At 38.3% G+C, this 16,471-nt stretch overlaps 1 protein-coding gene across 1 annotated transcript; it reads left to right on the top strand.

Moving 5' to 3' along the window:
- Positions 1 to 346: 346 nt before the first annotated feature.
- LOC145466567 (NADPH-dependent quinone oxidoreductase VAT1-like) lies at positions 347 to 12,424 on the top strand. Its single transcript, XM_081450281.1, has 11 exons — positions 347 to 806; positions 2,298 to 2,427; positions 3,085 to 3,300; positions 4,166 to 4,237; positions 4,681 to 4,757; positions 5,367 to 5,470; positions 6,689 to 6,741; positions 8,047 to 8,232; positions 8,858 to 8,998; positions 9,506 to 9,616; positions 10,311 to 12,424. Exons 1-10 carry the CDS (start codon positions 433 to 435, stop codon positions 9,608 to 9,610), a joined length of 1,458 nt encoding a protein of 485 aa, XP_081306407.1. The 5' UTR covers positions 347 to 432; the 3' UTR covers positions 9,611 to 9,616; positions 10,311 to 12,424.
- The last annotated feature ends 4,047 nt before the right edge of the window (positions 12,425 to 16,471 follow it).

Here is a 16,471-nt window from a genome sequence, read left to right as displayed (position 1 = left end):
CACAAAACAGGATCTTGGTACCTCTTAGGGATTCTTTTCAAAATTTCCCACGAGCACCCACCGTCCTTCTAAAATGGGAGGACCCCCTCCCCCCAGGGGGGTGGGGAGAAAACCACGAGGAACGGTTGCCACGGTTACTTCTTCGGACAAATGAACTCCGGGAATTTTCCACATGTACCCCCTCAATTTATTAAGTTTATAGACTGTGCATTCATATTGCTGAAATTTATGAAAAGAGAATCCCATCGGTTTCCCCCAAAAAATCGCATAAACTCCTTTGACCTATACGTGCTTTTTCAAAATGAGCCCTCAGAATTGACTGAGAAAACGCAAACTGGTACTGCAATCCCTGTTCGAATATTTTCTTTATCTTTTCGAAGAGTAATGTAAGCATTTCGGAAACAAATCGCCCGAAAATATCTTAAGAAAAAAATGCGTTTTGATCTTCTGCAGTTTTCAGAACCAAGTCGATACCAAGTCAGTCACGCCCGAGTCACGCGACTGAACGAAAAACAACATTACGTTTTTCCCCGCCCCTCCCCGATATACACGTATTATTCAGGGAGCCCTGGAAAAAAACGTGCAATCATGGCGGAAGGTGCAGAGCAGAAAAACGAAGTGGAAGCTCAAGTGGAAATGGCAGAGAATGACGAGGGTAAGGAAGAACGTCTTGAACTCCAACCGGAGCAGGAGACAATGCGCAGTGTAGTACTAACTGGATATGGAGGCATCCACAAGTTACAAGTGCAAAAATACGCGAAACCTAAACCGATGAATGGACAAGTTGTAGTTCGAGTGCATGCTTGGTGAGTACGACGTTTGTCACTGGCGAAAGCTGTTCTCAGATGTTTTTGCTGATTATTGCTACAGGGAAAGATCTGTAATTAAATTATCCACTGTAATGCATGTTTTTCTATTCAACGAAGCAAGAAATTATGCGCATTTGAATTGTTCAACTTGCAAAACGGTGGGAGGGGCGGTAATCTGTAAGCTTCTGTACGCTGTATGTGTAAGCTTATTAGTAATACGTGGTCAGGGGCACGTGCCATATTTCAGTTTTATCCTTCAGTGATGTTAGAGCTACGAAGTAGAATTTTGAAATCTGTAGCTTTTTAAAATGATTTCCAGCCCATTTCGAGTGACTTGTATTTGGCGTGCCACGACCCGTGACTAAATTTCGCCTCTCCAGCTGATAATATCATTGTTGCAAGATAAATGTTGTCTCAGTAATGCATGTATGTCTGAGAAAAAAAATTAAATGGATATTTAAATTAAATTCAGGTTCAATATGGCTTAATATTGACTCTCAGCTTAGAATTATCTCGTGTGGAGAAACCTTTTTAGTGCGAAGTCCATGGGAGGACTATTGGGGTTAGAGTATTGGGAAAGGTACTCCAAGTTAGCGAAATGCAAGTTCCGGATCGGAAACGTGGCCTTCAGATGTTAATATTTTTGTTAGCTGGACATAATATAATGACATACAAAAAGATCGTAACACAGATCTGTGAATAAACTTTCCATTGTTAACTCTGTGAACTTCGTGTACTGGTAGCTCAGGGTGCATACATGAACTCCCCTGCAGGGTAGGTGAGCCAAGTAGCCCTTTGGAAATCCCAGGAAAATGCCTCTTTCCTACTCCCCTGAGATTTCTTTGGTACCTGTTGTGTTTTGGTCCTTTACATATTCTAGGGCATAAGTTGAAGTTGTATTTTGCACTTGTGATTTACAAGTTGGACTCTGGTAAAAATAAAAGGCGGACTCTTGTAAAAGTTTTATTTAAATTTGATTCTTACCATCTTTTACATGTGAAGCACTATACCTGTAATTACAAGTCAGACACTTGTAACCTGCAGGACTTGTAACGATTTTTGTTGAACTCATTTTCGTGTGCACTAGTAAATGCAATGGTCTGATTTGTAATGTAAAAGTTTTATTAAATTGTACCAGCTGCTTGAGTACTCTAGAAACTCCCAAGTGTATCCTTAACTTCACTAAACTCATTGGTGAACACATTTTTATCATTTTCATGACACAGTAGGTTACCATAGCAGTCTTGAAAAGTGTTGGAAACTGTTTTGAGCAACCTTAAAAAGTTACATTTTGTATATAACCTTTTAAAATGTTGTTAAGAAACAAGTGAGTAATTGCTGGGTAATTTACTGGAAATTGCTTTTCCTTGATGCTTTGTTGGTAAATGCAAAAAAAAATAAATAAAAGTTAATGAAAAATATATTGGATAAGTTTTGAATATATGCTGTCTTGGAAAATAAACCACTATTTTTTTTAAAATCACTTAGTGGCCTCAATTTTGCGGACATAGCACAACGCCAAGGACTTTATCCCAGTCCACGAAAACCTCCATTCATTCCTGGTTTCGAATGTTCTGGAACTGTAGAGGAGCTTGGTGAAGGTGTCACAGGATTAGAGGTAAGTTCTCCATTACACAACATATCATGGTGAATTGTTTTAGTTTTAAGTTTAATTCAGGATGTCTGCTTTTTCTGTTTTATTTGTAATACAATTATTATTTTATTATATGGCAAGGTAAATTCAAGCATTCTGATCGGTTCTTTTTTGGTTGGGATTTTACCATACAGACAAAATACTCAGAAATTGCCTCTCTCCCACTCCCCAGAGATTTCTTTGCCCAGGTACCTATTGTGTTTTGGTCCTGTGCATATTCTAGGTTGTAGGGGAAAGATTTTCATAGAAGAAAATATAAATAGAGGATATTACATGGTGTCACAAAGATATGAATTTTATTTTTGAGTGAGTAAAAACAATGTTAATAGCAAACAAGCGCAGCGAGGGAGTAACAGACTGACTGTTTGCACAAACAACCATGAAAAAGTAAGAAACAACTTCATTGAAGATATATATACTCAGGTCCCGGATCTAGTTTTGCACAATGTATGAGTTTTACAGTTGGTGTATTTCCGGTAATAAAAAAAATGTCATGTCTATATAATAAATGTTATTTCCAGTCACTTTCTTATGTCTTTCACCTAGTTGAAGACTGATCTGCAGTTGCATCAGCCACGTAATTCATTTCGAGTAGTTGTTTGTTGCCCTTGATCCCTGCAGGTTGGTTCACGTGTAACTTGCTTGACTACAGATGGTGCCTGGTCAGAGTATACCTGTATTCCAGCCAGCACATGCTTTCTTATTCCAGAGAGCATGAGTTTTGAGGATGCAGCTGCAATTCCTATCACATACCTCACTGCATATTTAATGCTTTTTCACTGTACTAATCTGGGTGCAAGGAAAAGTGTCCTGATTCACATGGCAGCTGGTGGAGTGGTAAGAAAAAGACTGCTGTATACATAATCCAAGTAAACAGACATCTGTCTTCATCCCCAGGAAAAGAGTATTACCTTCCATTAGTTTCATGCCTTAAATATGAGCCTCTTATCTGCAGTTTGAGAACTTGGGTTTCAGGTGTCTAGACCAATTTTGTACATGTAACTGAAATATTTCAGCTCTTCAGGGTTTTCATTAAGGGCTGGGCACCAGGCAAATAGACTGGCTGTGACAACGATTTTGCCCAGCTGGTTTGACCATCTAGCACACAGTTTTTCTTAAAATAAGTAGAGTTCAAACAGTTTTGCCCACCTGTGAAAACCAGTTACCCTCCTGCTGAAAACGTTACTACATACCTCAACTGAAACAGTTTTGAAAATTATATACACCCAAACCAGTGAAAGAAATTAAGAAAAGTTCATGTAAATGCTAATATGCTTCCCATAATTCTCCCATTTTCAAAGGAAAATTCTGTTGACAGTGGTGGTTTTGGCAAAAAACATCTTGGGACTGGTCCTGGGAAATGTTCTAAATGTCTTTGGGAATCTTCAGAACATGATTGTAAAAAATCTTCAAACCTCTGTCTTTTGTTGACTTCCTTTCATAAAGAAATAAAATGGGTATTTGTTTACATATAGAGTTTGAAGACAGCCAAGAAAGTTTTAAATACTTTTGAATACTTCTGCCTGCAGCTTAGGTTTACATAGTTAACTTTAAAATTCTCCAAATCTTTAACTGACTTTGACGTCAGGCTATGTAAACATTTGTGTCATTTTCTATTTCTCATCTACGCACATTGGTAGTAAAAGCTGTTGTTGCAGATGTTCCTTGCTAATGAATTTGCAAATCATCATTTATTTTCCAGGGTGTTGCAGCCACACAGCTTTGTAAGACAGTGGAAGGGGTTACCACATTTGGTACAGCTTCAGCTTCAAAGGTACACACGTCACATGAACAACCACTGCACATGTAGCCGAGACTAGGTTACTAGCTCGGGTAGTGAGATAGGTTAAATCTGCCCTCAAGTCTAGGTTGCCCTCTTCTGAATTTGAGAGGAGGGCAACCTAAACTTGAATATTGTTGCACTTTCTTTTAAACTTTGTCAAATCTCTTTGATACACTGTTACCTTATCTATTAAGTGTATCAACCACATAAGTTAATATGTAATTCTTACCAGTTTGACAGCCTGCCTGTGTGACTGACTGACTGGCAGATAGACAGGCAGACAGATTGAAAGATAGACTCGCTGACAGACTAAATGTAGCTGACTACCATATATCCCCAGTGTGAATGGCCTGATCTTATTTATTATTGATATATCATTTACAACTTACCAAATCATATTTGATTTTAATAGTTTGTTTCTGTTTTTATCCAAGCATGAAACCATTCTTGCAAATGGAATAACACATGCCATTGACTACAGAACAATGGACTATGTTCAAGCAGTAAAGAAGTAGGTTCAGTTAGGTTCCCTTAACAGTGAATTTTGCAACTTTGTGATTGATATGAACCAATCAGCCGTTGCTGAGATAAAAAGGATCATGATAAAAACCTTAGAGACACTTTCTTTATGGGAGCTTAAATAATATAAGAGCAGTTTTCAGAGTATCGAAAGTAATCAGGCAATTACTTTGGTTTTGGTTTTGTTTAAATTACAATGGTTAAGATGAGCTCAGTAGTCTAATTGATAAGTAATCGGTTTGGTTTTGGTTTTATTGCACTGACATTTGAAAACCGCTCTACATTGGACAATAGTCAGCAGTAATCACAATGATGATGAAGAAAGTAATAACCTAAATTTATTAAATACCAGTAAATTGAAAAAAAAAAATACCAAATTTAATCCAAAAAAAATAAAGTTAACACTATTAACCACAGAAGAGTACAGCCTAGTAACTTTGATTTGAATGGTCACACTCACAACATTAAAGATTTCAGAACCACACAACACCACTTAAGTTATAACTTTGGGTGTGACAGGGTTAATTTAGTCAGATAATTTCTTTCTCTGACACTGCACCAGTGAATAAATAATAATTATTATGGTAATGTGTTTTTTCAGGGTTTGTCCAGAAGGAGTAGACATTGTGCTTGATCCCCTTGGAGGTGCTGACACAAAGAAGGGATACAGTCTGTTAAAACCCTTGGGAAGTCTTGTTTGCTTCGGTAAGTTGGATATGGTCAATGACATTTTGACAGAAAATTTAATAATGATCATAATCATCATCGTTGTAAAATTTTATTAACTGTATATCCACAAGGTGGCTCTCTTTATCTTTTAATATCTAGCTAAAATGATTAATTTATAAAGATAAATGAAGATATACATTCCTAAAGCTAACTATTGCTAAGTTAATATATTGACAATCTGTGGTAAAAATTGTCTCTATGTTGTAAAGTGGCTGCCTAATAAGTTTTTCCTTACTTTAAGCCGAACCGCTCAGTCCTTAGTTGAGCACAATAACCATGAGGCTATAAGAATATTGTACCCTTTCCTTAAGTTAAGGTGGCTTACTACAGTTTTGATGGATTATAACAGCCCAACTTCTAACTCTTTTAAAAAATGTTCCAAGATGTTTTTCCTTTCTCTATTTACTGTTTACTAGTCTTTAAAAATAAAAATCTGTAAGACAGATTTTTTGCAAACTAAGAAGATGTGAAATCAAAAATAGCTCAAAATCTGTCTTACAGATTTTTATTTTACTTTGCATGAGTGTTAAATCAGCCAATTTCTTATTCCTGAAATTTTGAGGTTGGGTCATATGGGTAGATTTTGAGAAAAACGTTATTTAACCTACAAGTGCTTAGTCTCTCCTTAGGTACTCAGTCATTCATTTTGGCCATCTGTTGACGTTAAATTGTTCAAGTTTCACACAGAATGGTAAAAGACTTAAGCAAACAGTAAATAGAGAAAGGAAAAACATCTTGGAAAGATGATCAAAAGAGATCAAAAGATGTTAGAAGTTGGGCTGTTTTAATTCATCAAAACTGTAGTAAGCCACCTTAAGTAATCATTTTTGAAGGTCTGCATTTCTGTTCTCAGAGCACAAGTACAAAAATGAGTAAAAGACAGTACAACTTTTAAATCATATTGCATGTGTCATTGATTATCTCATTTCACAAAGATATCAGACTGACCATCTCCTATTCAACTAGTCGGTTACTGGCACAAGCGCGGACTCTGTGGGAAGGCAACTGGACTGAAATATAAAAGCCATCCTCATGCTGTACGTTATATTCATACTGCTATCTTAAAAATTGCGAAATGATATAGATTATGAGGAGTATAATAACGAGTATGAGGTTCTAATTGACAGCTAAATGAGAATAAAAAAAAAAACAAAGTAGGTTTATTGTATTGATTATTGTTCTTTTCTCTGACAGGAATGGCTAATGCTGTTTCTGAATCAAAGAGTGTCTTTAATTTAGCCAGAAATGTAAGTATAAAGTCTTGGAAAATGTAATAGTAAATTCAGTGATGTGAAAACTGGCTACTCTGCTGAAATCTTACAATACAATGACTTCAACCAGGGCTACCTCAAGGTTTTCAACCAATCAGAGCACAATTTTAAACAATAAGAATGTGATAAGTTAATAAAGATGGTGAGTTTTAAGCTCGGTAATGAAATGTGAAGGTGAATTAATCAACATGACACAAGTGTGGGACAAAGAAAAATTCTGAGTCCCCGACAGGAATCGAACCCATGACCTCCTGAACACCGGGCAGGTGCTCTATCCACTGAGCTACAAGAACTCATGGAGAACAAGGTCATTTAACTGAGTTCATATATGACAGGTGTCCTGCATACTGCTAGGAAAGCTCGGTAATGAAATGTGAAGGTGAATTAATCAACATGACACAAGCGTGGGACAAAGAAAAATTCTGAGTCTAAAATTCTGACAGGACACCTGTCATATATGAACTCAGTTAAATAACCTTGCTCTCCATGAGTTCTTGTAGCTCAGTGGATAGAACGCCCGCCCAGTGTTCGGGAGGTCATGGGTTCGATTCCTGTCAGGGACTCAGAATTTTTTTTTGTCCCACGCTCGTGTCATGTTGATTAATTCACCTTCGCAATAAGAATGTGAGTTGATGATCTCACCAATCATGTTTTAGCAGTGTGAATGTTAGCTGTTTAAACACAGTACTCTTTACTCTACTCTACTCTACTCTACTCTACTCTACTCTACTCTACTCTACTCTACTCTACTCTACTCTACTCTACTCTACTCTACTCTACTCTACTCTACTCTACTCTACTCTACTCTACTCTACTCTACTCTACTCTACTCTACTCTACTCTACTCTACTCTACTCTACTCTACTCTACTCTACTCTACTCTACTCTACTCTACTCTACTCTACTCTACTCTACTCTACTCTACTCTACTCTACTCTACTCTACTCTACTCTACACTACTCTACTCTACTCTACTCTACTCAGAGCCTGTTTCACCTCACCATTCCCTCCCTCTCTTTCTGCTATTTTATCATGTGACAGGTGCAAATTCGATACTCAAGTGAAAACCGTTCATGTCCACCTTTCTATTGCTGCCTCTTGGAATGAACAGAACCTTATTCAGTCATAATATTGTTTTATTATTTACTTTATAGTATTTAGCATGATGTATTACCAAGTGAAACTTTACCTTTTAGGACTTCTGTTTAAGATTTGGCTTTCGAGACATGGCTATAAGCATGAACATGATTACTATCAATGAGTGTTGTTTTATTTTAATAGTGGTTTCAAGGTGCGACATTCAGCCCTGTTCAGCTAATGAAGGAAAACAAAACTGTGTGTGGATTCATGCTCAGGGAGTTGATTGACAACCATGAGTTACTTCATGAAGCAATGAAACATTTGTTTCAGTTTTACAGTGAAGGGAAGATCAAACCTGTCATTGATCAGGTGTTTGCTTTGGAAGAGGTTAGTGCTGTAGCAATCAAGGCTTGATTTGATGTGTTTCACATTTACAAATACTATCAGGCTCTCTACATGCATTGCAGCTCCGTGTTGCAAGATACCTTTCCAGTTCTCTGCCTGCAGTGTTGCAATATAACTTCCCAGCTCTCTGCTTGCAGTGTTGCAATATAACTTTCCAGCTCTCTGCCTGCAGTGTTGCAAGATAACTTTCCAACTCTCTGCCTGCAGTGTTGCAAGTTAACTTTCCAGCTCTCTGCCTGCAGTGTTGCAAGATTACTTTCCAGCTCTCTGCACCCTATGATACCTATAGTAGTCTTTGATTTGTTGCAAAGTAAAGTCAGCATGCAATTGCTCAGTCAAGGTTAAGTTTCACATAGAGTTTAAATATTTCTTACCTGCTTTCTTTCTGGAAATGGTTTGGGCATGGAGGAATGACAAAATGGTTTTGCAAAATATTTTCTACACAGCTTTCCAGCTGTGAGGCAGTTATAAGAAGAGACTGTCAACAAAACAATATTCTTCTGCCTTCACAAAGTCCTTTACAGAATATAGTTTTAGCCTGAGTTCTTCTTCATTAAGTGGAGGAATCTGGCAGCCCATAACTGATGAAGGTTTTTTTTGGTTTCAGGTTGGAAAGGCCATGCAGTGCATTCACGAACGTAAGAATGTTGGTAAAATAATTTTATCACCCATGAAGGAACCTGAACCTGAACCTGAGCCTGAACCTGAGCCTGTTGCTGCACCACCAGCGGAACTTTCGGTCACAAAGGTATACTTCATGTAGTCATGAATAGTAAGCTGTTGCTCTTTTCTGTTTGTTAACAACAACAACAACAACAACAACAACATCTTATTACAACATATTTGGTATGTTTAATATATGTAGTGCGTTTCAGATAAGGTAATTGTTATAACCTTGTTTTAATGAGACTGGAGGCCAAATGAACTGTTAGGTTTTCAAGTTAGCCTCCAGGCTTACTATGTCGAATTGTAGGACAAGAGAGATGAAGGAAGAATTTACAGTTTACAGTTTAGTTAAGGGAGAACACAAAACAAAAAATAACTCATTCAGATATTAGCTGACAGTAACGTTTCCTAGTTCCTGTGCGGCTTTCTCCCAGGCCTTCACGGTCAATTCATTTCGGTGACGTATCCGAGACAAACGGCCCAGAGTGCGCCCCCGGACCACGTGACCTGAAAACGATTGAACACGGCGAAATGTTGAGAGCTAGAAACTAGCAAACAGTAACGTACGTTTTGGTTTTAACTTTTGCAGGAAGAGGAAGCGAAAACAGAAGAGAAGGAAGTAGAAGAAAAAACAGAAGGAGAAAAACAGGAAACTAAAGCTGACGAGGAGAAGAAGGAAGAGGCTGCAGCCTAGTGACTGGTAGGTCTTGTTAACCTGTTGTGAAAATGTGTCTTCTCCTTGCAGGTCTCTGTCCATTTCCTATGCTACCAGTTAGCAGCATTTGGTTATACCTAATTAATGCAGTCTTGAACAAGTCGTAATATTATTTTAGGTCTTCGAAACGTCCTTGAATTGTAAAGTTTTCCCAGATGTCATCTTTTGATCAAGATAGTTCCCGGATAGTGAGAGTTCAAAATGTTAATTCTCTTAGTCAGATCTTGTTATGGTCATTTGTCTAACTTGTCATAGAGCGGTTTTCAATTGAGTATCGAAAGTAATCATGCAATTACTTTGGTTTTAGTATTATTTCGGTTTGAGATTGGCTGAGAAGTCTAATTGTTAAGTAATAGGTTTGATTTTGACTTGAAAACCGCTGTAAAACCTAAGTTATTACTGTGGCCAGTCACAGTGATGCAGACAATCCAATGAACCAATAAAAACTCGAAACAAATACATGTTGCTGAGGCGAAGTGCGGGAAAACGAGTCGCGATAGGCTTTTATTTCACTTGTGACTGGATGACAAAGTGACGCAATTTTCTATGTGGACTGCCTTGTGACTGGACAGACTGTTCTCTTGGGAGGGGTGTTGGCCTAAGGAAGGGGTCTGTTAACAGAGGGTCTACTTTTAAACTTAAAAAGCTAAAAGAAACACAAGGTTTTGTTTCATTGCAGGTTGAATAATTCTCTGACACTTGCTTGGTAGTGAGCATTTAGTGGACATATGATGTTTGTAAGCAAGCCTGGTAAAATCATGGTAAAACGTCAACATTTACTACCCCCTGAATCGCTTTTGAGGGACTAGTGAATTGGTACAAGAATTTAATACATGTAGACTTTGCTTTGCAAGTTGACAAATGATTGATGTAGTACAAAGGTCTTTCAAACTGAAGATATCTGCTACTTTTTACTCCGGAAAGTTGGTAAATTAGTTATTTAGGTTAAGTTCTATAGTTAGGTTGGTTTCTTTACATAGTACAGTCTTAGGATGACAAACAAAACTCTTTTAGGCTCTGATACTACTGATAGCATTCGGAAGTTGCTCTGTATGGGCTGTCATAGACAATCAGGGCTGAGCTTTAAGCGCGGGAAAGTGGCCTCTCTTTTTCAGTTGACTGGTTGTGTTAAAGTCACCTTTCTTCTGATTGGCTAGTTTTTGAACAACCAGGCACTAGACGTTTTTCCGCGTGAATAAAAAGCCATCTTTATTCGCGCACTCCATTCGTTTCCCTTGGCACAGACGTCGGAGAATTCGCGCCAAAAAAATACGATGTTGATGACGTAGTAATACAAAGGCTCGCTTCCATGTTCGTGTGTGAGGAGCAGCGATTCAGAGACACCGCACGTATCACTTGTGTGAATTTTTTTGGGCCGAATTTCAAACAAATCTTTCGCAGGGTTTGAATCGAGTGCGTGATCTGTGAAGATGGATGTTTCTTCAGTTATGATAACAAAAAGTCAAGTTCTGGCTCTCTCTCTGTCACACAACGCTAGGGAGAGAGAGATTCCCTTCCTAGAGTGCAGCGTTGCGTGGCAGAGAGAGTCAGAACTGGACTAGATAACTAGTGGTTTTGGTGGGTTTTAGTTTATGGCAGTCAGTCTCCCCTTCGGTTAATATATCGCGCGGCAAAAGTGTCTCGCGCGTGCGAAGAACAGAGACTGGTCACAAGCCATTAATTGACGATGTGCTTCAGTCCTAAAGACTGACAACAAGAGATTTAGAGAGTTTTCGTTTAGATTTTTAAAATTTCGTGGAAATGAAGAGCTAGCGAAGAGGGAAATATTAAGTTTGCTAGGTAGCCGAGCTGTTACACACTCTCTTATGGTGGTTACAGCTTTGAACCGACTAATTATTCATATTGAACTGAGATAAAAGTTAAATTCCAAGTTAGAGGTTGATCAAGGTTTGGGATAACTGGACTTGTATCAGGCTTCTTTGCTTGTGAGGTGATGAAAGTTGACAAATTACAGAGTTAAATTTAAAATGGGACATAATATAGTACCAAGTTTCTGTTGTTGTGATATTAAGTTCGGCAAACGCAAAACCAAGGTAAGATACCGAAGTAAAATGTCTCGGTCTTTGATAAAGGAACCAGTAAATTATTAGTTACAGAAAAGTGTTAGGAATTGGTTAACAGATTACGAGCACTCCTTGTTTTTGACAGTGCGTTAGGTGAGAGAATATAGAAAAATAAAAACAAAAAAACGGCCGAACAAAAATGACCGCACGACAAAGGAAAAAGAAGGACCCTATATCCAAACTGGTTGAAGATTAAAACTTTCAGAAACGATTAATACGCGCCTTTAAGAAAACGCCGCGAGATGAAGTTTGGACAAACCCTCCAACTCTTTCGAACTCTATGTCTATGTTGCAGCTTGTATGAAATCAAGGCTACAGTTTAGTTTTTCAGTTGGAGAACTGAGAACTGAAGGTAAACGAAGAGTTCGCTTTGTGTGCTCGGTTAATGGAAGACAGACTGGTCAATAAAATTCGTTGGGGGTTTTGCGATACCGAACTATTTCATAAGTTTTTTTTGCTTAATAATAAAACTTTTTGCAGACTTGTGCTGTTACGTAAATTAAGATATATAATGAGATATATTTTTGTCGTTTAATTGAGAAGGCGTCGCTAATATAAGTGTTTGTTTTCACCAACAACAGTTGATTTATATCAAAAACTATAATTATTACATGATAACTATTAAATATGATTTCTCTTTATGAGATTCGAATAACAAAGGAAGGATTAAACAATAAAGATTTGAATGATAGACTTCAGTCTCAATTGAACGACGCATACCATCAAATGCCGTAACATTCCGATAGTAAGTCCTGGAGTTATATTTTAATTGTAGTGGATTTTACCGGGAAAGGGGGAGGGGGGGGGTCTATTTCAATTTGGTTTATCGTCGGAAGGAATTTTGCGTTTTGAAAAGGACCGGCTTGTATTTAGGACCCCCGTCCGCACAACACGGGAGAAATTTCAAAACGCAGCTTCATTTCTACGGTCAGGCCTACCGTCCGCACTAATCCGGCACGAAAACGAAGTTTTTCGATTACGTTCTTCGAACCAGAAGGAATTTGAAAACGCCGGCTTTGCGTTTTAGTTTGCATTTTGCTTGCATTTTGAAAACGGAGCTTTTCGAAAACGATGGCGTCACAATAATCATGTGATTTTCCTCAAACACAAATCCAAAATGACCGGTGACTGTTGCGTTTTCAAATTTCTCCAGCGTAATGTGGACGGGGCCTTAGAAGAGACTTGGCGCCTGATGTAAAAGAATAAAACGCAAAAAATTATATTGTATGTTAAAACTCTAAACATAAAATAACCGTTGTGAAATACAACACTGTCCCACGACCATCATGAGATCAACATAAAGGTCTGAAATATGCTGATCACGTTACATACAAAACTACACGAGCAGCAGGGGACTTGCAAGTGGAAAGAAATTTGATTGTTCTGTAAGAGCTAACACTAAACAAAATCCCAGACATTCCGAAGCGGCCTAGCATAACAAGGAGTATTTCCAACTCATTAATATAAACAAGATTGCTTGCCCAAATTGAATTTGCTGTTGCTGGTTCAACAATGTTATCAACCTAAACTGTATTTTTAACGTCCTAAAAACACTCTCAGTGCCTGTTGTCTAGTTTAGAGAGCTTTCTGTCTGAAAGGGAGTTAGGCTCGCAATTACCAGCCGCTGTTCGAGAAAGGAACCTGCCCTTCTGAGTAAAATGTTGGTAAAGAGTTAATCCATTGACCACGGAGAATGCAGTCCCAGCGAACTGGCTTTCGGGCCAAACGATCGCAATATTCGCAACCTGGACTCGATGAAAACCCAGGAAACATATTGTTCTTGAACACTTGGCTCGGGGCATTGTTGAGACCTGATTGTTGGCATTTTCGGAGATGGTATAGTAGAGGTGCTGTTGTTCCCATGACAACTATTTTAGGTCTCTAGGACACTTACATTTATCACCGTGAAACTGTGAAATCTAACGTTTTGAGCGTTAGTCTGACGAAGAACTGACGTCCGAAACGACAGCTTCACAAACTCGTTACGGCTGTCAACTTCAAATTGATTATTGCTTTGTGTTCCACTCTACCGCCAACATCGTCCAACAGTTTGCTAGGTAATCAAATGAATTCGAGTGCAATTTGGGATAATACAAGCAGGTTTCGGCGAATTCAGAAATAGGTTAGAAATCGCATCATCACTTTCGCGAGCTGGAGCTGGGTAGGAGTGAGAATCGTAGTGCGCGCGAAAGGGCCCGTGAGCAACAGAGTCATAGGGCTGTCGGCTTCTGTCCCTGGCGAAAATGACTTGCGTTTCTCTTGTCGATCAAAGCCAGATATACTACGAGGAGTGAAAAATTTGCCCAACTAAGCGCAAGAGGGAAACTGAAGTTTTTCTCTAAGTGGAGGTCCATTCCTTGCATCGAGATGAAATGATTTGTTACACAGGAACACCATTATCGACCTTGTGTAGAGTAACTTTGCCACAGGAACACTATTCTCAAACTGGTGAAAGTAAGTCAGTGTATCACGCATTAGCACCCGCGAAAGCACGTTGCTGTTAAACGTTTCACTGAGACTATCCTGTTTTGGGCATTTTCCAAAGGGTTGGTGGATACGAAGTGACATTTTTGACCTGCTTTTGACTCTTGTCAGGATAAATATTGTGTCGGTGGTGAAGGTAAGCTCAGGGGTTGCCGGAAATGTACAAATGAAACTGAATAAGTACAATTCAAATGTGACAAGTCAGTTTGAACTGTTGAAAGTTCGAATCGTAAAACGTCCCAGCCTGTAAGATATGGCCGAGAAAAAGAATCCTGGGTTTCGTAGGTCTACTTAAATAAGAAGGAAAGAAGGGGGCTTTGTAAATATTTTGTCAGAAAATTACTTCTGAGGGGATATATTAGTAATTGTAGCTAAAATCAAAAGCTGGCAATTGATCGTAGTTACTTTCTCACTGAGGGCTGAAAAAGTATGAACCATTTTCCAGACGAAAATCTTTGCTCTCGCTCTTTATAGCGTTGGGTGAAATGGAAAGTCGATATCCAGTAGATCGATGGGATATCAAGGTCGTGGAAAAACGCAGACAAGTTAAGTATAAAAGAGAATGGCTGATCTCTTGTTGTTTTCCTTGGTTTCCTTTTAAAATTAAAACCCTTTTAAATGACATTCAGGCAATTTTGACAGACCACACGTTTCTGCTGTAATTTTCCCGGCAACTTTCTATGAAAAAACAATTTTGTTCGTGACTTTTTCTTCACTTCACTCCGGTTTCTGGTCGGTGCCATTCGGATTTGTTCGAAACACGTGTTCGAGCTGGCGCGTAATGAATGCATGTAAACAACAGAAAACCCACGACAAATATACAGGTTTCGGCAGGTGGATCTGTCAACTAACCAATCGAAGAAGGGCATTGAACAATATCTTACACGCTAAGTAACAGGAGAGATCATTGTTTGAACCTGCAAAACAAGAAAATGCTTCTATTAAACTTCCATTTTTGATTGGCAGCTTGTTACGAAAAGCCAAGTGAATTTTCAGTTCGGGCAATTTAATGGGTTCGCCTTTGTTAAATGAAGTTTTGTCATCTGCCTCCCGTGCAGTAGGTGACGAAAAGGGTGTCCTGGTGCGATCAAAAAAAACAAATCGCTTTGAAAATTACGCGCTCAAACCGAAGGTCAATTTTCAATTTTAACAGAACGCACGTAAAACCGCTGTCGTATTAAATTCTTTGGTAATGCCATTGTCAACAATGGGGCTTTTATCCTGTTGTGATTAAAAAAGATAAAAAAAAAAAAAAGCACGCCTAAGAAAACAAGACCAAAAAACTGTTTTACAGGCTAACCTAGCGTGCAGTCACCAATGATAAAAAGAGCTAGTTCGAGATTGTAGAATAAAATGATTTGCACGTGATAAAATATACGTAAAGGATAAAGAATTCCAATTCTTTTTTGTCCGTCAAAAAATTCTTGTCAGATGTTCTTTGTTCTCTTGTCATGTTTACAAAACATTTTAAACTGTCAACTGCATTTTTTGCAGGAGGGGAGGCCCTGGTGTACCACCAGGGTGGGGTGGCCGGCTGGCTGAGTGATTGTCGCCTCTTTAGGGCATTATCACATATAAGACAAATAGGTATATTTTGTGAAGTGAGGCGTTTAATTTGTTAGAGGTCGTTCTTGTTTGGGACTCTCTTTTCTTTTTATTCGCATCCACCAACAAATTCAATCTTGGTTTTGGTTTAACAGCTTCTCTACAATCTGTCGGCCTAAGATTTTTGCAGCAAGAAGTATAAAACAACAAGGCACTTTCCAAAAACTGACCCAGCCATGGAACATGCAAAAAAAATAGTAGTTTCCAAATAGTTTGTCCTTAAAATAGTTTACTCAGGCAGTGTTTATTTTGCAAGCACATCGCTACGCAAATGTTTTCAATCGTCCGATTTTTTCTCGTGACCGTGTAAAGTAACGTTACCCTGAAAAAAATCTAACGAATCAAAAGTTTAAGAAGAATTTCAACATCGAAGAGATTAAATTCCCAACCGTAATTTATGTTTTTGTTCTGTCGAAATATCTCAAGATAATTTTTGTCACGTTTGTGGTGTTCGATCGTTTAATATTTTAGCCGGAGGGTTTTTAACGATTTCTGCTGTTTTGTGTGTTATGTAATCGTCGCTTAATTTTTTTCGACGATGCCATTCGAAAATTCTCACGACTGCTCTTGGGACTTAACTTATTCAAAACGGGCTTTCTATTTAACTGAAAAAAGTGGTTTTTTTTCTTCAATGGAAGGAGAATGGCTCATTGTTCTTGTCACACAA

The sequence above is a fragment of the Orbicella franksi genome, chromosome 13, assembly GCF_964199315.1.
Source record: "Orbicella franksi chromosome 13, jaOrbFran1.1, whole genome shotgun sequence".
Taxonomy (NCBI): Eukaryota; Metazoa; Cnidaria; class Anthozoa; order Scleractinia; family Merulinidae; genus Orbicella; species Orbicella franksi.
Note: the sequence above shows the minus strand (reverse complement) of the source record. Positions and strands in the feature narration are given on the sequence as shown.